The sequence below is a fragment of the Zosterops lateralis genome (genome assembly GCF_965231275.1).
Source record: "Zosterops lateralis genome assembly, chromosome: Z".
Taxonomy (NCBI): domain Eukaryota; kingdom Metazoa; phylum Chordata; class Aves; order Passeriformes; family Zosteropidae; genus Zosterops; species Zosterops lateralis.
The window spans coordinates 85,700,436-85,727,328 of NC_139800.1; the positions used below are offsets into that span (position 1 = coordinate 85,700,436).

The 26,893-nt window shown below is 48.2% G+C and overlaps 1 protein-coding gene across 2 annotated transcripts in view; it reads right to left on the reverse strand.

Annotated features, from left to right (window-relative positions):
* PCDH19 (protocadherin 19) overlaps positions 1-26,893 on the reverse strand; it is a gene marked incomplete at its 5' end in the record, with an annotated part of 60,783 nt that overhangs the window by 27,597 nt on the left and 6,293 nt on the right. Inside the window, 2 exons of one of the 2 annotated variants that reach the window (XM_083882824.1) lie at positions 3,137-3,306; positions 6,706-6,764. In XM_083882824.1, the coding sequence (XP_083738950.1) occupies positions 3,137-3,306; positions 6,706-6,764 (229 nt within the window). Of the gene's footprint in view, positions 1-3,136; positions 3,310-6,705; positions 6,765-26,893 lie in introns of both variants that reach the window. The other variant, XM_083882823.1, reaches the window with a different exon arrangement.

The following is a 26,893-nucleotide window of genomic DNA, read 5'->3' on the forward strand; positions in this document are numbered from 1 at the left end:
GGCAATGGAGGAAGGTGGAATGGCACCAGTGCCCGCCTTCTTCTCCATCCCATTTGGTGTCAATTATCAAGGGAAGGAAAACAATCCTGGGCTGTAATGAACTCCAAATTGGGTACATATTAGAGCAATTAAAGCCATCTTTTCATCAGATGAATTTATAATCAATAATTAAGGTCCTGAGGTAGAGAGGGACTGGGCAGAAGTCCTGCTCCCAAAATACGCAATGTGGCTGAGCTCCAGGCAGTATTTCTGATAACCTGCTGCTACCCACTGAAGCTCAACACTCTCCATGGTATGGTTTGCCATTTTTCAGGAAATCTAAGTCATTTCCAAAGGAGGAGAGGAGGGCTCCCGCCAGTGGGACTGGCAGCTGGTGTCACTCCCACCCAAGAGTGGCACTAGGAAAGCAGCACCAGCAGCTCCCTGGGGCTCCCACACCTAAGCATTCACCCCTGGTGCCACTGGTTTAAAAAGGCAAAGGAGCTTGGACCCATCCAAGCCTACCTCCCTCTGCAGGAAATGCAGCATCTCAGTAGGCAAAGGCTGGACAGATAGGTCCACACTGACCACCCTGAACCACCACAGAGAGATCATCCTCTACTACCCAGCTACAAAGATTTCAGCCAACCAGGGTCTGCCTTGGCAGAGCCAAGGTTATCCACTGAGCAGATAAAAACTCACAAATTACTGGGACAAAGTCTGAGAGCTCACCACTCATGAAGGACTTGTGGTGTCACAAGCTGAGGTCCATGCCCAGCAGAAACTGGCCATGAGGGAACCACACAAGGCTCCCAGCCAGGAGATCATTACCATCAATGAGCAAACCCCAACAACAACTCCCCCACTCCATTTCTCTGGGATTACGTGAGATGCAGTTTGGGCAGGGACAAGCAAAAGCAAAGCATGGGTACATGAGCTGCCAGGCTGCTCTTCAGACAAGGACTCTGTGTTTGGAGCAGTGGACAGCCAGCAGTCCTGTACATCCTTGTCAATGAATTTCTTGTGTTTCCTCCCCACCTTGCCACTCTGCCCCAAATTCAGGTAAAAATTACCAAGCCAAAACCACTGCTTTAATCATGTGGGAACTGCTGCTATCACCATCATCTCAGCGTCTTGATTTTCCTGATTATTTTCTGCAGCTCTTGTTTGACAAATCAGCTCAGGCAACACTCTCTTTAACCTTTTTTTTTTTCAGCTTCTGTGACAGTAACCACTCACCTCCCTGCCTGTGCTGGTCCTCTCACAGCTCCACCAGCACCCTGATAAGCTCACAGAGTTACCCTGAGCTCTTCCCACAGAACAGTGGGGGTCCCACAGGACAGGAGATCTGATTGTGGCACACCTGCCTGCAGGTGCAGCTGGATGGTAGTGCAGCACTGGCGTGCTGCTTTTCTCCCAAAAACAAACCAGCCCCAGGAGCACCAAGCCTCTTGGCCACTGGAGGACCAGAAGACAGACAGGTTGCCTTCAGAAGCCACCTCCTGGAAATACACCTGATTTTTGGGGTGTATTTTACATGCAGTGAGGAGCTCATGCTACAGTGGACTGAATCATATTTACTTCCATCTGACTCCTTCAATGAGCTCTGCTTCCAACTCATCCTCTTTAACTTATTTGCATTGTTATCAGAGCCAGTACACAGACTTATCAGAAATGTAATCCCTGTAAAACCCAATCTGCAGTCCATTGAGATTGGGTTTTTTGCTGAAGAAATGTGACAAAAAATTAACAGATGTTGCTCAGACCATTCACCAGGATGGGAATCAATTATGAACATTTTTGCTTCTACAGTCATCCCTTACTACAAATGCATCTCAGGAAACCCTCTCCTGATCGAAATGAAAAAGCATTTCTCTGTAATAGAAGAATAATAAATGATGGCTATCAGCCTGCATTCTCTGACACGGTGCTGGTCCACAGAGAATTAAACTGCCACTGTACAGTTATATAAATGTTTAATTTTTTTCATCTTTGGCCACAGTAGGGTTGTCTGGAAATACATTATCACTGCGGATGCCATCCCTCTCCAATTAGTGTGGCTGGCAGCGTGGAATGTGTAGGTGACCTCTGTGTTCTCTTCCTGGTGGAGTCCTACAGGGTTAACTACGGCCATTTAACAGACTCTATCGAGAATTAATACAGCGATTAGATTCTCTCCAGAAAAATCCCACACTCAGAGGCACAGATGGCAAGAACTCTCTCTCCCCTGTTTGACTCTTTTATGACAGCACAACAAAGGCTTTTAATGATGTTTACTATGAATTGAGTTAAACAGCTGAAGACCAGTTCATAATCACAGCATTTTGTTTTCATATCCTTAAGTCTTTTAGCAGTGGGGCTTCCAGTTGAGCCTCAGCTACAGCTTATCTCAAGATATAGCCAAGTGCCCCAAGGCTCCCTCATGCCAGAGCACCAAACCACATTCAGGCTTCTTAATTGAAAAAGACAGGATGTTTGCATAGGATGTTTGCATCCCTCAGACATTAAAAGCGACATTCATGCCCAAGTACAAGCGACACTTGGGCTCAGCTGAACTCCTCTGACTTCCTTTCTCTAGCTAATACCAGTCTGATTTCAGAGCAGGACTTCATCCATGCACATGGAGACAATAAGAGCTGAAAGCTGCCACCTATGCAGGAGAAAAGATGCAAACCCTCGCCCACTGGCCTGAGCTAATCCCTTGTGGGATGCCTGACTAATTGCCTACGTACTCTGCTGACCTTTGGGAAAGTTTCCCGGACAGTGCTGGTGTGTGAGCCCCGGAGCTGAGACAGAATTCTGGGAAGAGCACATGCCCCAGGTGCTCACGAGGGGAGCCAGGCAGGGACCAGCCCTGGGAACAGAGCCTCTAATTCCTGCCCTAATCCCAACTCCAGTGCTCACTCACTGCCAAGCAGATGCTCGGGGCCTTGGGTTTTCTGCCTGTGAAGACAGGATAATTCCAACTGCTCACTTACCTGACAGGTGGGGCATGAAGATTAATTTACATCTACCCAGCACTGCGACGATGCTCAGCATTATCCCCAGCAAGCACTAAGCATCCTCACTGCATCACACCCACCAGGGCAGCACCAGAGCCACCAGATGGGCATGTGGGGGGCAGTGGGCACCCCCTCAGGGTGCAGCAGTGGCTCACCTTGCTCGGGGCCCTGGGAGCCCATGGAGGGGACGCTGGTGTTCAGCACATCATTGACAGCCGTGTCGCAGTAGAGGCCACGCTGCACATCATGCTCGCTGTCCGTCTGGTCACTCTCCTCATGGCCACTGTCCTTCAGGCTGTTCCCCTCCAAGTCCTTGAATGTGGAGCTGCTGGGGAAACAGACCTGTCACTTCCAGGGTGGGACAAGATGGCACACAACTCCCCATGGCATTGCAGCAAGACCTGTGGGGATGGCAGGTCCCTGCCCTCCACGGCACCAGTGACACTGCCCAGACAGGGAGAGCTGGGGCAGGAGTGTGGGGAGAACACCTCCTGATTGGCATCTCTGCACCCCAAAACACAGCATCCAGCCTGCAGCACCCCACAGGCTATTCCTGCGGGCATCCTCAGGCTGCCATGGGTCTTAGGAAAGCTCAGAGTGAAGCAGGATTTGAAATAAAATTTTAAAAATATACATTAAATTAGCTGTTTCTGTAGCTTGGCTCTTCCAAGTTGTACTACTTCATACTGAAGTTACACAAGATCTACCCCCCACTTTTTAGGTTATAAGCCAAATCCTAATCACTTAGAGCTTAAAAACAAAAGTCTTCCTGGAAACAGGAATGTCTTTTAATCATGATGATGCATTCTTGTTTTTAAAAATAAACCAATGATTCTGGGTCCAAGTTCATGCAGCTTTAAGGAAATCTGATACACAGATTGTATCAAACATCCCTGACAGCCTCTGCAAGGAGAGCCACTGCTGGGAGGACCAAGGACTCAGCTGCTCCCAGATTTCCCCCAAGGGCTGAGCAGCCCCAACAGCCCATGGAACGCAGCTCCCAGGCCAGAGGGATGGAAGAAGGGCAGCTCCTAAGAAGACAGGTTGAGAAAGCTGGGATTGCTCATCCTGGACAATGTTCTAGGAAGACCTTAGAGGCCCTTCCAGTTCCTAAAGGTGACATTAAAAGGAGTAACTTTTTATATGGGCAAATAGTGATAGGACATACAAAAGATAGGGACAGTAACTTTTTACACAGGCAGATAGCAATAGGACAAGGAGGAATGGTTTTAAATTGGAAGAAGAGAGATGAAATTTAAATATTTGAAAGAAATTCTTCCCTGTGAGAGTAGTGAGGCCCTGGCACAGGGTGCCCAGAGAAGCTGTGGCTGCCCCTGAATCCCTGGCAATGTCGAAGGCCAGGTTGGACACTGGGGCTGGGAGCAACCTGGAACAGTGGAAGGTGTCTCTGCCCATGGCAGGCTGATCTTTAAGGCTCCTTCCAACCCAAATCATTTTGTGATTCTACAAAGAGCTGCATTTCTGGCTGCATTTGGGACTCCAACACCCTGAGAGGGGCCATGCCCCAGGACACTGGGTTGCTGTGAGCAGCAGGGACACCTTGAGACACACTTGCCCCAGGTGGCACAGGCAGGGGGGTGTCCCTGGGGACACCCACCCTGTGCTCCTTCCACACCAGCCTTGGCAGAGGAAAACTGCACTCATTGAGACAATCCACCTGCACCCACTTCTCCAAACTTTCTCACTGGCTGATGTGGTGTGAAACGTCAGTAGAAGGCTCAGCCTGGGCTTCAAAGCCCCAAAGAGCTGGAGATTTTCATTACTTTGAAAAGCCCTTTGTGTCTCCACGGAAACCAAGCAGACCACCTACCATCTGATGCTCTGCAAAAGCACACAAGGGGGGAGCTCTGAAATACATATAAATTGGTAAACCTTCAAACATTACCCTTTAAATAAAGATGTCCCTATTGAAGCCACTGACTTTGATTCCAGGTGACATCAAAGATTTTTAAGTTAAGAAAGCACTACAAATCTACAATTCATTTGTGTGCATGCGGATGAGTGAGAGAGGCAGGCAGACAACACAGGAAAAGTACAAATAGATTAATTAAGTGCTGGATTTGAGAAGATTCACTCAGCAAAGATAGCAGAGCTACAACATCTTCATAAAGGCAAAGGATGAAAATGATGCCACAGGATGTTACAGAAAATATTTTTTGTTCTCAGATGTCTGCACAGCATTACTGGCTGTATCGTTGTACTTTAGATACAAGACAAAGGTAGGAAGCAAGGGGAACCGCTGTCCTACACGGAGCTGCTGCTCGTAATGCACAGGCAACCCACATTACAAGGCATTTATCTTCCCCACAGTGAGCCAGACCGTAATGCAGCAGCCACACGACATGCTTCCGTGGCTGACACTTCTCTAAAGGATGGGCAGGTCTGGGGGAATCGTCGGCAGCAGCATTTCCCAAACAATACAGCCTCGGAGCAAGCCCGGCTGCGGCAGGCGGGAGCGCTGTTTGCCTTTATCTTAGGTGTGAACGAGGAAAGATTAATAGATTTGGGTTTTTTTCAGTGTGCCTGAAGACTCTCTGGCGGGGAGCAGCGTGGCACAGGCCAGCCAACTCTCACAGTCACATTAGCATCGTTAAACACCACGAGCCACGCAGGCAAATACACCTGCCCTTCGCCAGCTGAACCCGTGCGGCTTAAACAATGCGCTCGCAGCTCCCTCGCTGCTCAGGTTTTTAAAGATGTAAACAAATGGGATCTCAGCCAGGCAGATAATTGGATATTTTTACTGCTCAGATCAGATCTCAACAGTTCAGGGCCGGCTCCTGCTCTCTGTAAAACCGTTGGTTCAGTGATGGCTTCTGCAGAGTCACCGAGCACAGCCGAGCACAGGCACAGGCACGACTCGCTCCCCAAACCTTGGGGAGAGGAGGGAGGTGGGCAAGGAGCTCCTGGCCCCACCCTGCACCCTCATCCTGTGCAGGGAGCTGGCCCTGCAGCTCCTGGCCAGAGTATTGATTGTGCTGTGTCAGTGCCCTTCCCAGGAGGCAGCAGCAAGCTCTGACTCCTGCCCCTGGGGCAATGCTCACCTCTGGGTTAACCAAGCCCAGTGGGGTTCAGCTGGGTAACCCCAGTATAAAACTCCCAGAGACATTCCCTCACCACTGCCAGGCTCTGAGGATGGCAGTGTTTCACCCAAACGGTTCCACTTCCCCAAAGGTAACTGCCAGGTTGCACTTGAACTGATTGTTTCCTTCTACACAGGGAAAAAATCAGCTTAGCAAAGTGCTGCTTGCCTTGATATCCAAACTAAAACAGGGAGCTAGAACTGTGAGCTTCATCCAACCCAATTACCTGCCCCCAAACAACTTGTTGTTTTTTTTTTTTTAATTTTCCCTGCCTCACATGGCAGGGAGATCTCACCACCCAAATCTATCCTTTTATTCCTGTGCATTCAAATGGAATAAACTCTCAGAATTTGAAAGTTGTCAGGGTAACAGCACTCTACCTCACTTACTGCACCTTCCCAGCATGAAGAAGGAAAAGAGAAGGAAAAAAGTATTTCCTTTATTGCAAACCATGAGCAATGGGACTTAATGGGAAGTAAGTACTGTTTTAAAATCAAATTATTACTCTTGAAACGTTTTGCATATTAAAATAAGAAAGTAGTATATAACGCAGTATGAAAGAACATTAAACCCTTGGGATTTGGCTGGGCAAGCCAAGCCCTTCAAGCAAGCCTACGTACCTTTTTATTAAATGAGCTCTGCTGTTCACGTAGTTGGAATCAAAGGAGTAGTTTTCAGTCTGGAAGGAAGAAAAGAAAAGGGAGATGGTTACAAGTCTGATTTCTCCATGACTGGGAAGAGTCAGGTTTGCAGGGCCAGGATGAAACCCAGGATGGGAGGGAAGGAGCATCCCATGATGGCACAGGCCCCTGCCAGCAGGGCAGAGCCAGAGAGAACTCTAGCACCTGTCAGTCTTTCCACCAACTTTCACCAAAAAAAGAAGAGGCTGGCTGGTGACCACAGAACAATTTGCAGAGAAGAAACAATGTGACTATGCTCTGTTACAAAACTAATTGCTTTTAATTCCCTGATGGACTCAGTTCTGTGTGTGTCAATTTGACTGAAAGATCAAAAGGTATTTTTCTTATTAGTGTATAATTAACATGTTAAAATATTTATTGCATAGATAGGTAAATGCCAGCAAGGTAATCCCCTGCCAGAGACTTTAATGTGGGCACTTTTCTTTGCTTTACATCATTTCATTTGCAGAGACAGTGGGATCTGTTATTAATAAAAAAGCAAACAATGGGTGACATGCTTAGAAGTTGAAAGGGAGTAAAAGAAGGGGAGAAAAGTCAAAGGAGTTGTTATTTGCCAGCAAAACCCACTAACTTGTTCTGCACTCAAAACGCCATATTTTAACCTCAGATTACACAGCCCTGAGGGTTCTGGTGCTGGCAGCAGGTGAGGAACCAAAAAAGCAACCAGAAGGTAGGGGAGAGAGCAAGGGGAAAGCCACAAGACCATGGTGGAAGCCATCAGGGAGCTCCCACATTGTGGGAGCTGTGTGGTGGGACCTAGTGGGAGCCATGCAGTGGGATGCAGTGGCAGGTCCATGGTAGGATGTGATGGGAGATGCATGGTGAATGAACCACAGTGGTGGAACACAGTGGGATCTGCACAGCCTGGCCAGGATCCTTCCTGTACCTCAGGGACCCCTGAGAATGCAGATCTTGTACAAGTCAGGCACTCCAGTGTTCATCCACCCAAACCTCCCACCAGCACCACCCCTGGCCCTGGAGATGCTCCTTGCCTGAGCAACAGGAGCAGTCTTTGCTCTGCTCCCCTCCTCAAGGACAACAGCAGCATGATCCCAGGACAGAGAAGGGAACATCCACCTGCCTCACAGCCCTATCCTGCTTCCTCTCTGCTACGCTCCTCCTCGCCCCAGCCCCGTGGTTGTTCTCCTTCTCAAAGAGCCGCTCTGGGGTGCTATGGCCTGTTTTTATGGCAATTATGAACATGGTAAAAATAAATGCATGCATCTTTAATGTCTCAATAAATAAAGGAAAGCAGTGTCTGCTGCTAACGCAATCACAATGGCAGGATGCAGGGAGTGGGGCCACTGCAGCAGAGCCGAATGTGAAATCCAGTTGTACCCCAGCAGAGGTTACACGGCTCTGCCAAGATAATAAAGCACAGGCAGCCTTGGTTAAGTGTAACCTTTTCTGAAATACAGCACAATATCTAATTTACCAAACAGGAACCTCCCAGAGCGAAACATGCGAGGAGCAGTGAGCCAGGGGAGTTGGCCTAGCACTCAGCACAGCTCGGTTATTACTTTCACACAGTAATTACTGCTGGAGAGTCATGCTGGAGATTTACTGCACAAACTACTGGTCCCTGCAGTTCCTGCATCCGTGGTCCTGCCGGATGACTTTGATGCTTTAGAACTCAGGAGCAAACAGACACATGTGTTTTCAAAGCATATGATACCCAGGAACCTAAACACCACAGAAAATACCTGACCCAGTGTTTGTCCATCAGTCTTGGGGCTGCCATGCCAAGGGGGTGGATGCTGTCCCACAGCATTCCCCCTAGGCAGCCTCACACCCCTGCAAATGAGCTGAGAGCCACCAGGCAATGGAGGGCAGAAGGGACGGGAGCCAGTTTTCACACACGCCTTACAGAGTGGGGAGCCCCCTCTATCACCCAGACGTGGGAAGAGCTCCCACAAGCTAGTCTCAGCTAGCTCCATCCCTGCATCCCCAGCCCCACCACCATGCCCAGCAGCAGGGAGACCCCCTGCATCCACCACTGCCTCCATCACCTTCATCCCTGTGTGTGTACAGTTCAGCCCTGGGAAAACCAGGAAAAGAACAGCTGGGTGAGATGATGCAGAGAGCAAATTTCAATAGATACAGGTACATTGAAGAGTTTTAAAATGCTCACAGCACAGACACTGCATCACCAAGGCTCCAAGGGCTAAGGAATGCCCAAGGTCATCCACAGGGAAAGATGGACCACCAAAATCCCACAGGCTGAGGAGACACCACACATGCTGCCATCCAACTGCCACAGCCAAGATACAGACCTGGCACTAAATCCCCCTCGGACCAACATCACTGGGAGCTTTGCTATATTGATTTCAAACCAAAAACAAAGACCATATCCTGGCTCAACTCATCCACTGATGAGCTCATTCTCCGTGATTTATGTTCAATGGACGGGAGTTATGTCCTTCCTGTGTATTCCCTGTTCCATGTGTCCCCCCTCCTCAGGATGCCCTGCACCACACCACTGATGAAACCCCTACATCCACACAGAACAAGAGGGTTCTTGAGGGGCAGGACACAGCATCTGTTCCCAGGCTTGGAATTCCCCCACCACTGGACACAGCACAAGTAATGATAATCGCTTCCAGATTTCAGACAAAACAAGGAGTGACATGGCCACAAGAATGGAAAATCCTCTTCCCTGGGTCTGGACCCTCAGAGGTAAGAGCTGCCTGTGCTGGCCACACTGGCACAAGGGTTGGCTGCCCATCCTTCCTGCAGTAGCACACTCCTTCCAGCCCAGTTTCTTCACTTAGCCATAGGACTATCTGTCAAGGTTACCTCCACGCAGACTAGGGGATCAAAACAGAAAAATAATTTTTAAAAAAAGAGATTTTTCATGAAGAAGGTTTGCTTTACAGCTTGGATTATTCAATCAAAGTTCACTTGATTTAATTCTAGTTCATCCTGCAAGGTACAACCACTTACAAACAGAGGCAAAATGATGGGAAAGGAGAGCATCTTCGACATGTCAACATTTTAATTGGGAAAGGATCCACTCCCTCTCTTAATGAGACCCAAAGAACAAAGTCAAAGCACAAAAAAGAGGGAAAAGGTAAGGCTGGCTGGCACCGATGAAAGTGTGCTCTTCATCAAGTGCATCTCTGAGAGGCTGGCCCTCATCTTCTTCATTATTTTGGCAAAAGCAAATGAACTGTCACTTTCTCACTAATCAGCATCACTCCTGTAGAAATCAAAGGGGAGCCCAGCCCCAAGTCCAGCCTCTCCTTTCCGTGCTCAGAGCCAGGCACAGTGAGAGCCTCCCACACATGCTGCCAACTCTTATCTCCTGCTCCTTGTAACTGAAGAAAGGATGCTTACACTTGTCATGATCAGCCCCACAGCCTCTGTTCCATGAATAAACAATACATTCTAGACACTGGGAAACACTGAATAACACCTTGCATAAAGTCTGTGGCCTCAGCCTGCATTTCTCTTGGAGGAGAGCAATCCTGCTGTCTTCAGGGTTGGGATTTGCTTTCCAGATGCAGATGTGTTGGTGTCAATGCCATCAAAGGGAGGCCTGGCTTGGCATACAGCTTACCAGTCCCTAATTTAAAAAATGCTTTTAACCGCTGCCTTAGCAACACAAATATAAATATAACAACAGACACACTCCAAATTGAGCAATCAGGAGGGAAATATTAAACTTTTTCTTTTTCCCCTAGCGGTTGCTTTTGGTTGAGGACTGCCAATTCCATTAAATTAAAAAAAAAAAAAAAAAAAAAAAAAAAAAAAAAAAAAAAAAAAAAAAAAAAATAGATGTACAAACGTCAGTACAACTCTTCTTGACCTGGATATCGATGGGGTGACTTTCCCGACAGCAGAAGGTCTGTTAGCAACAGGGCACTGCTCTAACGACTGCTCACTCTCTGCCTTAGAAACAGAAATAAACCCTGGCGGGTCCAAAGGCAGTTTAAGAGGAACTAATGCAAGTGCCAGCAGAAAGGTCAGTGGGCTGCAGCAACTCCGGGCACGGCCAGCACTGTGGACTGCTGGAGAAACAGAGGATGCTTGGCTGGGGTCAGTGCCCGGGTTAGGAGGGATGTGTCCTGGGTCATGCCAGCAGGCTGGGATCAGCACAGTCATGTCCCTGCAGCCAGCCTGCCTCAGGGCAGATGCCTGGCATCAGGTTCTTTATCACTTTTCCCATTTTTCAGCTATTTCAAATGTGGGACATTTTTGAAACCAAACTCCACAGAGGTGAAAATCCAACTTTCTCCACTGCATGTGGATCCTGGCTCTTGATTAAGGGTTTGGTTCCTCAGTCCACACATCAGCCTCCAGCAAAGTCCATGGTTGTCTGGAGCTGGACCCAAAGTGACTGGTATCCATCCATCTGCCAACCTCTGCCTCAGAAGATGTCTCTAAAGCATCTCAACACAGGAGTTTCATGCCCTTCTTCTCACTTCAGGGTGAAAACACTTCTATCTTTCCACAAATTATTGTAAACCTGCTGCAACCTCCTGCCAAAGCATGTAGGGACTCTTCACAAAATCAGCTTCATAAAAATGACACATTTAGCGCCACTTTTTCAGGGTTATCCCTTGAGCCTTTTTTTCCCTCTACGTGCCTTGTTAATAAAGCTTGCATGTCACCCTTTATTATTAAGAAACAAAGCAGACCTTTCTCCAAGGCTGCAATGTGCATCTCTCCTTTTGGGTTTCACAAAATCCTCCAGAAACACGTGACGGCTCCTCATCCTCTGCATCAAAGCTGCACATCTCCACCTCGAGAACCAGCCTCCTGACTTTCCCTCTGTGCTGCAGGCATCACTGGGGACCATAGAAAGGGCAAACTGTTCCCAAAAATACACTGAGCCTCCCTGGTAGAAAGGATTGGGCTTGTAAGGCTGCTTCTCCTGGTCCTTCTGTATCCCCAGTCCTGTTCTCCATGGGCCACTCAATCACAGGCTCCAGCATCTGCAATAGAACTGATGCTGCCTATTAGGAGATCTCACCAGTATTTAGTTCTTATGGTTTGAATCATATTGTGGGTGATACAGAATTCATTCAAATGAAATAAGAACGTTCCAGCTGCACTTGAGAAACAGCAAAAATTTCAAAGTAAGGACCAGGTTAAACAAAGTATGCATCAGCAAAGAGGGAAAGTCATAATCATTTAGCAAGCTACTTATTTAACCCATGGGAAATAAGAAAGCAGTCTGAGGCTCCTTCCCACCAGGACGCAGTAGGAAATTCCATGAACACTGGAATGGAGCCCCACGGCCCAAGAGGAACAGCCAGGCTGGTGCTGATGCCCTCACACCCAGCAACACTGCTGGTCTCCCTCTGGCTGGTCTCTCTCTGCACACCAAGGATCTGAGGAGACTCATCAGACCCAGCTCCGGGCTGGCAGGGAGCATATCACAAAGGATGTCAGGAGAGATTTTCCCCCATTGTGTGTGATGGCAGGTAATTAGCCCTGTGCCACTGGCCCTGACAAGGACAAGGCTGCCTCAGAGTGCTGGTCAGAGACCAGCAGCAGTGCACAGGTGCAGTGCCTGACCCACTCGAGGAGCTCTGCTCCCCCTCTCCCTGTTCACCACCATCTTGCACTGATGGCACCCATGACACCCACACTGTGCACAGCCGGGGAGATGCCAAACACACACCTATTTCCCAGGTCCTGACTCTCCCATACTGGCACCTCCTGGCATTTCAGATGTCTGAGAGCAGCAGCAGCCCAAGGCTTTGGGTTAAACACCAGTGCAAACTCCACCCAAACAGCTACTGGGGCTTCCACCGTGGGAGAAAATCAGCAAACACTGACAGACACAGTGAGGGGAGTGATGCTCACATCACACCAAGGAACACTCCACCCTGTCCCCTGACAGCCAAGCTGTGCTGTGGCCCCAAGACCCTTGCAGGGTCAGCACCTTTGGAAAAAACCCATCTGGCCACTGGTGTCCATCAGTAGCTCTAGCCATTCCAGGGGCACTGCAGCACAGGCCAGGAAGAGGACCAGAGGATGCACCTCTAAACTGTCAACAGCCCCAGGCAAGAAGTAAAACATTAAGCAATTCAGCTCTTAAAGAGTATTTTAAAGCCAGTCACCTGGAAGAGCTGAAAGAACCTGACCTCTGGCATCTCCTTCTGCAGCCATCTCCCCACACCCAGTTCACTGACAGAGCATCTCATACAGGAGACTGCAAACTGTGAACTACTAACGCAGCGTCTCTCAGAAAGTAAGTGCATTTAGCATCTGATATTGATGTTTTATAATTAGATGTAATACAGCAGATCATTTTCCTGCACTTGATCAATGAAACCAGGGTTGGGTTTGGAGTTAGGCTGTTTTGCAGACACTGACTGCTGCCTAAGCCTACTGGAGCAGTGCCTCGCTCGCTTCAGCAGGAACGAGCAGAGACGAGGATGTGCAAACACAGCAGCCATTTAGATTTACCATCCCTGAAATATAAACAGAATATTTATTTCTGGCCTTTTAAGCAGTAATTCCAAATTTAATGAGGTACAATGAACATTCCTCAGAGCCAGACTCTATGGCTACTTAACACCACCAAGCCTCTAATTATTACTGCAGCTTAAATAAAGAGCATTTCGTTATGATGGACATTATTAAACACTGAAGGAACTGAGTCCAGCCTCCATTTTCTCTTGATGAAATAAAAAGCATTGCAGAGAAATCACTGCAAGAGCTCATCCTTTAGCATCACTCCTCTGATCAGACTAAGCAGCAGTATCAAGCCAGACCATATTACAGTGCAAGCATCCCACTAATCCACCCTGAACTCCTGTCCCCCTCCCCAAATAAATACAGGTTTTGTCATTTTTACTTTGAAAATGGATGGGAGGAAAGAGAAAAGCTGCTGCTGAGATGTGATTTTGGAAAAAAAGGTATAGGATTAAAAACTCAGATTGAATCCAGGAGCAGCAGCACACAACAAAGCCAAAATTACACCCCACAAAGCCACAAACAGTGTCACCCGGTTGGATTTGTCAGCAGATCAGAAATCTACAGTATGGTTATGAAGAACAAATACGTAATCCTAAAACAGCTGCCTTACATTCATATGGGATCTACAACACCAAAGCCTTTTGGGGGACATGGCACAGGGGTGCCTCCATTGGAATCATCACAGCAGACACCTGCTAAGCACCAGCCCTCAAAGTCTATTGTAAAGCAAAATACTGACCGAAACCTGGGGCAGGCTTTCTAGGGAGGAGCATACAGACAAGTTCTCACATGGACCAAGAGCAGCCAGGAGGCTGGCAAGGCTCTGGCAGCCACCCAGTGCTTCACTCCTAGCTGGGACAGGAGGGATTTGAGGGCAGCAGGGGCAATGCCTCTCCCCGATGTGCCCACTGATGGGCAGGGAGCTGAGCTTTTCCCTGAGCCTTCTGCACAGGGCTGCTGCCTCGATATGCTAAGGAAAACTCCCTGCAGGGATGTAACAGCCAATAAATCTAATAGAAGAGGGTCTTCCCATTACCTGTACCTGGGACTTTCAGACATGAATGGATCCACACATGCAGCTCCCAGAACAGACTACACCCCTCCATAACTATTGCAAAAAACAATCTGGATCTAATCAGCATGCCCAGGATGATGGAGCATGACTTGGAGATTTGTTAAAAAACGTTTCAAAACTGTCCTTTCCCTGCCTCCTGCCATTAGGAATGAAAACAAATATAACAAAGGAATCTTTTTTCAAATGTTCCCATCTCTAGGGCTAAATAAAACTCACTGTCATTCACCTTCTGGAGTGGCAGGTCAGACCAATGTGTTTTGCAGGGAACAGGAGAAATCACAGATTTCTCTCGACAAAAAGAAGAAGGAAAAGAAAAAAAGAAAAACCAAAAACCAAAAATCATTGCAGCTGAGTTAAAAATAGAGAAGGCGTGAGATGCTGCTGCCAACTCGGCACTTCAGAGGGGTGGGATGCCTGGGCTGCACCCCCCCGAGCACGCACTGGAGCACCCAGGGGGCACAGGGACCTTGGCCTTAGCCCATTTTCCAGTGTAAACCCCACTTCTTCTGATTTTTGAGTAAGCAGACAGAGCTTCCCAACCTACACACCCCCATTCATTCTCCTCCCACAGCTTCACCAGAGGCCAGACCTGGTCCCATGCCTGCCCCTGGCACACAGTCACGGGCATCCAAACCCGGCCCTGGAGTGGACCAGTGGACCAGCAGCTCCTGCCTGGCTTCAGCTCAAATCCCCCCACACTGGCAGATAATCAAACCAAGACAAACGCTGTCCTGCATGCTCATGGTGTTATCATTCCCGTTGTTTATCTGGAATTGCATGGGAAGGCTTGCAATCAGGATAGCCTCAGGCAGCTCCCACTCAGAGCCTCGAGGGGATTTTGCTCACAACAAAACTCTTTATCAAAACCAGTTTTCCCCTATTTTAATTTTTTTCCCCTACTTGGGCAGGAAAACGCAGCTCTCCAGCCCACAAAATTACCCTGCAGCCATGAGACTGGCAGCAAATCTGAGCAGGACTGTCCTTCCTCCCACTGCCATCACTGTCTCACCCTGCGTGGGGAGTGGATGTGAAGCCTGGCTTTACTCACCTCAGCTCCTCTCAGAACCCACTGCCTCCCAAAGGTGCCACCATCCTCAGCATCCTTGGGGATACACCAGCACCCTCTGCACAGCCCTTCCTCCCCTCTGAGCCATGCTACCTGGGGCAGCAGAAACTGAGGAATTCAAGTGAACAGGAGCCTGTGTTCTCCCAGAACAAACTGTAGGGAAATGAATGACAATAAAGTGCTCACCAGACTAGGAGATCTCAGTCTGGCGCTAGCTGGATGCCCTTCTCCATCTCCACACTGCCCTCTCCCCTGCCCACAGCCACCTCACATTATTAACAGCCTGGTAAACACAGCCCATTGGTTATTACAAAGATGCCAAAACCTTACTACTTCTTGTTCTTTCCAGTTAATGTACCATAGCCGAGGATAAATTGCTATTACAAGGAACTAAAAATAAAAATGTTTCAGAGGCCGTAATTGGCTTGTCTTGTTGGGCTTTTTAAGGAGCCAAAGTACCAGTTCCAGGCTATTAGCCCTAAGGTTGTAGGAGAATAGTATAAAATATTTCTTCATTAAAACCCTGCCTTCTCCATATAGGTGTTTTGCTTTAGGGCTTTTCCCCCCTTTCCTTCTTTCTTTTTTTATTCCTACTTTTTATTATTATTATTTTCTTTTTAAAAGACACGTGTTATCCAATGAGCTTTAGTTAAAAGAGGGTTTTGAAAGCCCAGAGGTGATATAAATAGACAGAGCTCAGTGCAGCTGGAGAACCAGCCAGAGCCCTCACTCATCTATTCAGGTCATTTTTCTACAAGACTTACGTAATATTCCTCAGTTGCATCCATAATCTTGGGTCATTTTTAATAATCAGCACCAAATCTTGCAGTCCTTGGGGAGACAGTGCTCTGTGCTGGAAAGCACCCAGCCCACTGCTGTGGCACAGGATCATCACCACCACAGGCTGCAACCCACTACAAGGCCACCAAGGGTGCCCAGGGTGCTCCCTGAGATGGGGACTATGGGGTTTTTTTTTCCCTTTTGAGGCTTTTTGATGCTATTTGATCATTAAGAGCTTTAGTTACCACCATTACTCAATATCAGCAACAACCATGACAGTCATGGCTTTGTTTCTGGAGAGAGCCAGGATTCCATGATCCTCTTTCAACTCAGGATCTTCTACAATTCTGTGCAAACCAAATCTATTTATTCAGCAAAACCCTCCTCTCAAAAGCAGCAGATGCTCCACTGAGCGAGGACGCGGCAGTTTGGCACCTGCTGTCCCGATGACGGTGGTGACGATGCATCAGCAGAACGGCTATAATTTATGGTCACAACTTTAAAATTGGCTCTAAGTCCTTGTGGAGCCTGCCCTGACTGATAGGAGCACCTTGGGACTGCCTCGCCACTCGCACAGGGCCGGGCATGGCAGAGAGCTCTCTGTGACAACAGCTCAGTGCAGCACAGTATTACAATAAATAGTGATAATATCAGTAAGAATGATGATCAATCTCTTGGTAATACAGCCCAGGAGGGGAAGCACAGCAGAAAAATTACAGCAGAGCTCTAACCCCCTGCTTTTCCTCAAAGACAAGGTTGGATGACACATTTCTTTGTGAAACAACAACCCAACAGGTATTTACTACTTTTATTTTGTGATATGAAGGTTGCTGCTAAAAGATGGCTATTTCTGTTGGATACAATTGCTACTTTTTGATAGTGTCTCAGCAATACCTTGTTAAAAAGGGCAAAACAACAGTTATTAATTACCCTAATTAACCCAATTCATAAGACACATTTGTGTGGCTGTCATGACAACTGCTTTGACTAACTTGCCAAGAATAGCTTAGCTGTCCATCCAAATAAATCCCTGATAATTACTAGTCTAGTTTACTGGGCTTCTGTGATAATAATAATTAGTGCTACTGTACAAAAGGTCACGCTAAACAGTTTATGAATGATGCATTTCACATGGTGATTACATGAGTCATGCAGCATCCAGCAAAGGGACACAGCCATATCTCCAACATGGAGAGCTGCGATTATATGGAAGCCTGTGGCTGCTATGCCTGCAGACAGAGTGGCAGGATGAGAGGGAGACGTCAGAGAGCTCAGAGGAGAAATAGCCACGAGTTGGGTTGAACTAGGACAGCCACCAAGCTGCCTCCTCAACCACTGCAGTGGCCAGATGGCCATCACAGGAGATGGTCCTCCAACAGAGGCACTGGGAGACACCAGAAAGCTTCCAAGCCTGACCTGTCACACACTAGTATCTCACCTCACCACCTCATTTCCCTCCCTGTCAAGGACAGATGATCATGGATCACCTGTCTGGTTTTGGCATGCTTCCATTAGGTTTAGGACCAATGACAAAAGGGGGGTAGATCACCAAAGGCAATGTAAGCTTGGGTTGGACAGTCCCAGACCTCTCTATCTTCACCTTTGCAGGAAGAAGCCCTCCAACTTGAAGTTTGGGTCTCCCCACAGCGCACTGCAGCCACAGCACACCCTGCCATCAGGGACTGTCCTGCGGACAGCAGGCACTGCTCAGCCCAGCAGTCCTGAGGATGCTGCTGGCTGTAGAACAAGCCACCTCCTCCAGGACCTGCCTGTGCTCCTGACTGGGCTATGCTCTCAATTACCTTCACAACAGAAAACCCAGGCCAGCCAAATGTAATTTTAGCTTTGCTGAGGTTTATTGGTGAAAACTGTGGGATTCCCTCTGGCTATACCTACACAGAGGCGAGAGAGGATGGGACCACACTGCATACAGGCTGAAAAATCCTGCAAAACCCCAGGGCAGAAGGCAGTGGGGCAGGGACAGAGCCAGGACGTTCACTTCTAATACAGAGGATAGCTGCCAGCTCTGTGGAAAAGTATGAAATCACTCCATTTAGAATAAATTCTGATCAAAATACCACATACCTCATTGTCCGTCCCTCGCTACCTATCACAGAGGCATCTGCATGTAAACAGGGTCTCAATCAGCAAATATTTATCTGCTCCAGCCCCCTCCTTCCTCACCCCCACCTGAACTTTCAATAATTATTCTTATTGATTGACTTTAGGAGAGCACCACACACACGCCTGGAGCAAACAAGGGAACAACGGTGGGCCCTGCTGCAATCATCAGCAGGGTGAGCAATTGCCCTGTCACACATGGCAGGTAATGGCTGCAGACTGGAGGCAGCAAGGCCAGATGAACACTTAAAACGTCGTTACAGCGTGAGAAGATGTAGAAATGACACCTCCTTTCTCAACAGATCTGCTAACCAAGCATCTCCCAGCTCCGTGAAGAATTCATCTCATTAAGGCTGAAGGGCCAACAGAGCCTTTTGGAGGGGGAACACAGCTTTGTGTCCTCTCTGCATGGCAAAATAAGTGCTGATGAGGAAGTCAGATCTGGGGAAGGATGGATTTGAGTTCCCAAAAGGATTTCAGCACTGGACCCTGAACCCAGGCAGAGCTCCATTTGTAGCCAAAAGTACATGCCAGAAGTTGAGGGGTTTTTATCAGACCAAAAGGAGAAATTAGGGAAACCTGATGCCAGGCAGAACATTCCCCAGTTTTCCCAAGTGAAGTTTGCAGCTCAGTTCAATATGTTAGTGCCTAATGAAGGTTTCCCCCATACTCTGCAGGGTACAATCATTCTCGTCCTAATGAGCATGTGTTAATGACATATTAATGCTGACAACAACTAAGTGCAGAGAACAAGAGATGAACATATTCCAAAATTCATCTATTTTGTTGGGTTTTTTTCCCAAACAAAGGAACTCATGGTGTGTCTGAGCAAGCCCCAGCCCAGCAGGAGCCTCTGGCGTCCACAGTGATGCTGCCAGCTCTGGTCCAGGGGCTCACCATGGGACACAGAGCCCAGAAGAGACACAGCTTTGCTCTCTTACTGACCCAATCTCCTACAGGGAGAGCTCTCAGCCCAAGCGTGGTACTGCCCCTTCAGACAGCCACTCTGGGGCTGAACAAGGAGGCAGAGGAACTGCTCACAACTGCCTGGGAAGTGTTTCACAGGGCAGACAGGTTCTGGGACTGTATCTGAGCTAACAGCAGTGAGGATTTGCTGGCTGAACATCGCCTAAGCTGGGTCCCTGCCAGAGCATCCAGATGTGAATCTGAATATGAAAAGTCCAGGAGGGAGCAGGTGACAGAGGCGCAGGCGCAGGCTCCGAGCCCCATCCTGGTGCCAGCGTCCCAGCCCATCTGGGTTTGTCTCAGCAAGTTTACATAAGCTCTCAGCCATGGAAAAGAACACACATAATGGGTGTTTTCCTGTTTTTTCATCTTCACTGGTGAAAACAGCTCCCAAAACCCTGACAGCTTCCCAAAACCAGCACCAATCTGCTGCAGAATGTGCTGCCCACCACCAGGCACTACAGGGAAGAGGAAGCCTAATTCCCTTACTGTCCAACTTCCGTGTGCTCCTACCATCACTTACGTTTACATTTCCAGATCAATAATCGATGCTAAAATCAATAACAGGGAATTTAGCTACATTATAAAAACAGTAAAATCAGCCAATACTGAGAAATGACTATTGAGTCCTATGTTTTCTGTACTCACTTAGTCTAATAACAGTGAATGATATTTTCCAAGTACATTATTCAGCAATAAAACCACCGAATTATTTGATCTCTTCCTAACCTTTTTGATTCTAAGCATTCTTTTTGACCTAGATTGAATTAGGCAACATCTGCAGAGCCTTTCACAAAATTGTACTCGGTGTGCACTATTGTAGGTCTGCTGCCAAAGATAAATGTTATTATTTTAAAGCCATCATCCTTCTAATAGATGAGCAAACACACTGCATTAGCATAGCCTGCAGAGCTCGAGCACGGGTGAGAAAATGCCAGAGGGGTTTCACTTAATGGAATTTTACATACCTGACTTAGGTTGGGTTAATGCAATCCACCAACATGGGAATTTTAAAACCTGCCCTGTGGCATACACCTGCCATTACAAACGATGGTATAATCAGACAAGCTCCAGATCCCCGTGAGAAACATGAAGGATTCACACCTAGACCTCAGCAGGGTGTTGAGATGAGGACCTCATCTACAGGGCTCCAACACACTTTGACCTACACAGTTTATCACTGACCTGTCTATCCTGGGTGCCAGCAGGGCTGGCATTACCTGTGGGTGCTCTGTTTCCATCAGAGGGTGCAGGAAGTGCAATACCTGTCACACACACCTGCCTGCTGCACCATCAGCTGCACTCCAGCCTTTACTAGACCTAGGAGAATTCACTGCAGGGAGACACTTCAAGGCTTAGCACTAATCACTTGTCCAGCTGACAAAAGCCATTACTTCCCTCCAACTTCATACAAGGAACTTTGTTCCTTGAGGAGGAACAGAAGGAGAAACTGAAGCAGTGATGTTGTGCTGTCTTCTCCAGCAAACCCTCCAACAGGTGCCATGGACAAGCTCTGCCCCAGCAGGAACAGTGAAACTGGGAGCTGCCAACAGCCTCAGTGTCCCTTTGCTGAACCCTGGGCGATGCCTTCCTGGGGACACTGTGGACTGGAACTGCCCTGCCAGGGCACTGCTGCCCGCAGAGCACCCCACCCATTGCCAATTCAGAGCACACTCTAATTCGAATTATAATTACACTTACAAATACACAGATTACAACTATTTATGCTACAAATAAGACCATCCTGTATTTTAATTAACAGAAAATGATTGGAACTCAACTATAGCCTCTACTGGGAACAATATCTAATAATTTATTGAAGCAAGGCCATGCCAGCCCCACAAGCAGCCTAGAAGGAGAGGGGGAGTGGGCAAGGCTGGGGGTCCCACCCATCTGAACCTCCACACAAGAGCAGGAGTGCTGCCACAGCAGGCAAGAGGCCATGAGAGAGGGCTCCCAGGAGAGATGGAGGACTCATTCCTGGAGAGCCTTCAGGCAGAGCCTGGGGATAGAAGTAGGCAGGGCACAATGGCTCTGCCTTTGCTGGCTAATGAGAATTTAGGAAAGACCTCAGCAGGGCACAGTCAGTGAGGGCAGGAGCCCAAGGACATGGAAGGGCACCTGGCTGAGGAGCTTCTCTGGCTCAAAGCCCTCAGGAGGGACTTCAGGAAATGGCAGCTGGAAAATACAGCTCTTCCACCCAGCCAAGCAGATGCACACAAGGTTATTCAAAGGCTACTATTCTTGGCCTCAAAGATGCCTCTGCATAAGTATGTGCTATATCTAAAGGAAACAAGAGGGAGAAACCAGAGAGTTCAAATCACTTGATACAGTGTAAGTTCACTTGGATACTAATGTAAGAAAGCCCATAAAGTACTATGCAAGACTATTCTTCTGATGAAATTTTTTTAAAAAAATACTGGAAATCTTTCCCAATTTAAGAGAAAATTCTTATCTGCCACATAAATATAGTTGCAAAAGCTCTTTTTATAGACTTCACAAGTTATGCTTTAGAAATATGCATCAGAAATTCAAATTTTCTAAGAGGAAATATTTAAGGAACCTACCAACCCAAACCATTCTATGAAAACAAGAGAAGCCTCTCCACTTCCAGTAAAAGTGAACCATAAAACCCAAAGCAGTTGTATAAAAACAAATGAGATGTATCTGATTATATGACATATTATATATTAATATAATTAGGTGCAATATGCAATAATTCCATACACACTTTTTGTATGCATAAGGATACAAGTGTGAACATGGCAGTGTTAGGTTAATGTTTCAACCTGATGATCTTAGAGGTCTTTCTCAACCTAAATGATTCTGTGATTCCATGTGGGATATCACAAATACAAGATATAACAGACAGTATGTAATATATAACAATATGATCATACCCATGGGAGCACTCAGGTCTTGCTATTAAATACAAGCAGTTACTGCCACACCAGCCCTAATCCTCCATGGACCCTTGGAACAAATCCCTTTGGTTCCTCCCAACCAGGACCCTACCAAAGGCTAGAAAACCCTTGGAAACCCCAAAGAGCTGCCAGGATGGGGTGGCAGCCCCAAATCACCAACACAAAACATGTGCTGTTTACTGGGGAACTTGCAATGTTCACCTCTTAGTTGAACTACATACTTTATCCAACCTAAATGATTTGATGACCTTAGGAAAACCCAAAGGGTGTTAACTAAGGGCTTGCCTAAGACCCAGGGAACATGGTGTGGTTAAACATGAATGGGAGCTGGCATATTTATCTCTGTTGCAAGGTACTCAAGTGAATTTCTCCATACAACAGCTTGGAGCGATCACATTAAGAGATGTATAATTTGGTTAGGCTGACCTCAGAATGGAATAAAGAGCTGCTGATTTCCATAATGTCAGCCTCCGATACCCAGAGAGGTCAGGGAACCTACAGCGATACACAAAACACTTTGGGAGTAGTTAAGCTGAGAGGTCTGCTGGGAACTGGAGTGAGCAGGGACAGCAGACCTGGAGGGAGGTTTGGGGGTCCTCACCTCACCAGCTCTGGTCCTTGGCAATGCAGAGTGATGCTGGCTGCCCAGGCAGGGACCAGGAGCTGTCCCCAGTGAGGGGACAACCAGTGGATGTGTAAAGCTGAGAGCTTCACTCCTGTTTGGGGGAGGTCTACAGGATGAAGGCTGGGGCTGGCTCCCAGCCAGGGCTGCTGAGGCACGGGAAGGCAGGAGCAGAGCTGTGACCTGCTCTTACCGTCGTGGTGCGCATCACGTTGCAGGCACAAAAAAGTGCTGAGTTACAGTGACCTCCCAAGGAGAAAACAAGACTGGCAACGCTGCCTGTGAAGTCAGCCTTCCCACTAGTGGAACATCATCTCTGATAATGCCTTTATTATTATGGTTCCTGAAAATAAGCCTCATTTCATCAGCCTGGCCTGTCTCAACACAGCAAACTTTCTTCAGGTTGGAAATCATCTCCTTTTTTCCCCCCTTTTCCCCTGCTCTATACACAGTATTACTCAGAAGCAAGCCAAATCCCTTCCAATTATATATCATGACGTTTCCCCAGCGCTGCACTAAAGCAAGGCCCTTCACTTCTAAATGGCATGGTTTATAACAAATTGTCTGTTATACCAGACAGAAACTGATTTCCTCAAACCCAGCATATTAAAGTGAGTACATTCATTCTGGTTGTAACACACAAAACGTGATTATAACAGACACTTTGGGGGCTTTTTAAGGCTAGCGGAGAAAAGGAGGATAAGCTGGAGGGGAAGAAAGAATTGACAAGTAGAGAAATGACAGAGAAAGAGAAACAGCCACGCCGATTTCATTTCTTACAAAACAAAAATCCTTGTGTATTGTAGAAATGTGCTTTACTTAACACCGCCAGATAGCCAGAGCAAAAGCTGCCGGTGCTGCCTGAAACGAAAATTGCTCTATTGTGCTTAGAAAACCATTTCCCACAGTGAGGAGAACACTTTCCAGGTAGTTTAAAGCAGATCTGAAACCAACGGGGCCTTATCCTGCAACTGTTGCTCCCTCAAATAATCCCCGCAGCCACGAGGAGCCCCAACTAAATCAGTGTGAGTGAGGATTATGTGGGAGTGTATCAAGGTTGAGGGATTAGACCAGGATTATCACTAAAACCAGTAATTCCCCATCTTACTGATGGTGGCCATCAGCTCAGGAGGCGGCGGATGGCCACGGCCCCCCTGGGCTGGACACGGCTCTGGGAGATGCGTGGTGTGTGGGCCCTTGGAGGACTCAGGTCCTGTTGGATCAGAGGCTGCTCCACCTTCACCTCCAGCAGGCCCTACCAAAGCAGCACCAGAGCAGGACCATGCCTGATCCACACTCTGCTTGCAGTGGAATGTCAGTGCTGCCACTTCTCAATGCTGCCACCACGGAGCCATCCCGGACCCCCAGAGAGAGTCAGACCAAGACTTCCGTGCTAATTCCACTTTGGGACATCCAGCCTCCCAAAGATGGCTCTCCCACTCCCATGTCACACCTCCTCACCTCTCTCGTGCCAGGTCCTGCCCTGGACTAGCCACCTCAGTGGCCCCAGGGGAGACCTGGGGACAGGGTGAGCTGCTGTCCCCAGGGTGTTTCCCATCCTGGAGCAGCAAACAAACATCATCTCCCAAAGCAGAGCAAATCTGGGACATAAAACTGCCCCTGAAACACAGCTAAAGCCATCACACACATACTGCTTACTTTTTAAACCATTAAGTCAAAATCCAGGCATGTAAGTGTTACCCAAGGGTGGCTACTCTACATCCAAGTCATGTCCCTTGGATCCTAAAAGGCAAGGCATTCAGACCAGTTTCCACACCATCCCAATGCAACACGCATTTTTATCAAGGAAGCTGCCTAATGGCTCCTATTAATTTTGATTTTTAATCTCCTGGTACAACTCCCAGAAATATGCATGCAAAACCTGACAACAAGCCCTTTCGGTTTCGAAGCTGACTTCTCCTCCAGCTCAGAAGGAAGATAAAAAAGAGCTCTTGGCAGCAGCAAAGCCTCTGAGCAGCAATGTCCTCACAGCTCCAACATGTCCCACTCTCCCTGCTGCAAAACAAGCCCAAACACTAACGGGGGCCAAGCCTCCTGCTGTCAGCCACAATCACCAGAGCTGCTCACAAACACTTTCTGCCACTGCTGCCTGCAGCCACAGGGATGCTGAGAGGCTGTGGGCAGGCATCTCTGAGTGGCACCCTGGCACCCACAGGACCACTGACTCCCAGCAGGGCCAGAGCACCCCGGGACTCCCCCACTGCCTCCCGATGCTCTCCTGACAGCCCTATCCTGGCACAGGCAGAGCCGACAGCCAAGTCCAGCCACACCCTAAAGGAAAAGCTTCATAAGGGTGGTCTCAAGCTTCTTTTTTCCTCAGAGCAGGGTTGTGGCCCCCACAGACACCACTCTTTAATCCTTTCCAGATTACCAGGGAAAGATGAGAAGCACCAACAAACTGAATAATTCCCAGCCACGAGACCTGCCACTGCACTAGAAGAAACATTTCTTGAAGCTTCACAAACAAGCTATCCTTGGGGACTTTTATTTCAAGGCTCCCGACTGCTAAAGTAAACGAAGCTCACGTTAAAGACCAGCCACATCACAAACCCACTGTTGCTGGGGCAGCACATGTCTGCAGAGGCAATCACTTACCCCCAGCCACAGCCATCATATGCCAAGTGACATTGCCAGAGACACATTTACCTCGTATTTTATCTGTTACCAACCCATGCTTTGCCTTCCCATCAGGAAAAGTCACTCCTAGGTGGAGCAGCAATGATATCTCCCAGATGCTGACACCTCACAAAGCCTCCCCAGGGGAAACAACAGTGGCTTCATCACTGGAAGCGACTCAAACCAGCCCAGACAAAGTACCACTGGAAGCACTGCAGGGAATGTTTGGCTCTGTAAACTCTGGGCAGGGACTGTGTTTATTAAATCCTCACCACTCAGAGGTGTGCCACTAGCACCCTGCACAGCCACAGCATCACACCGCAGAGCCTGCTCCCAGACGGGCCACAGGGGGTACAGGGCTGCCATGCTCCTCCCAGGAAACAACTTCTGTGGAGCTTCTGTGTCACCCTGTGTGCCAGGACAGGACTGTCACACCAGCACCAATGAACCAACTCACCCAAGTGGTCACTAGGACTTTTAGAAGACAATAGAACGCATACCACCAGCAAAATAGCTTCGCCTGCAACAGCTGGAAGCATAACACTGGGGTTCTGCCAAAAATTGACATTCCCACCCTAAAGTAAACTTCCAAACAGCTTCCCATTGGGATTTCTCGACCCCCTACCCTGATCCTGCCCTTTTGTCCAAAGCACCTCCAGAGAGTGAGCAGATCCCTGCCAGGACATGTTTCTCTCACACGAGAGCCACGGGTCCCTTTGCAGGACTGGCCAGCTACCTGCTGCCCCCCTGTCAGGGGGAAATGTCCCACTGACACTCCAGCCACCCATTACAAGAGACAAACCTCTCTCATCAGGCAAGCTACCAGCTCTTCAAAGTGCAGCTCACCTGCACAAGCAATGAGAAAATGGGGCGAGCTGGAGCCACAAGGAGAAACAAGCACCCTGTCTCCCTCACAAGAGGGTGAACAAGGAAGGGAAATCTCTGGAGAGCGCATTCCATGAGACTCCAGCCCAGCTGCTGTATCAAAGAGAAGCACAGGCAGCACTGCCTTCTGCATGCAGCTGCCTGTTAACTTTATCAGCTGAGTTATGATGTTCTTGATGGTCCTTCCATCCTCCCTGGCACCTGAGACCTCCCACTGGCAGCATGCACTTCTGGATAATGCCAGCATGTGATGGATTTTGTGACTGGTGGCAGTGAATCACAGGCTGACAGGATGTTCCACTGCTCCAGTGTCCATAGCAAGGCACCAGCCAGAGATGCACTCTAGAATCCTGTCCAAAAGACAGTGCTCCAGAAGTTCAAGAATTCCTCAGGGACCACTGCCCACAGCATGCCAACAGCAATGGTCACTTGTATGGGCCAACACTAGTACACAATCTCCCAGAGCTGGTTTTACCTCAGTGGAAGTCAAACTCCAGGGGTTCAGTGAGCATTCTGCCAACACAACCACAGCAAGACCAGGCACCCAGCACCAGCCCTCTCCAGCAGCCCTGCAGAGGGCCAGGCTCAGCTCTCTGCAC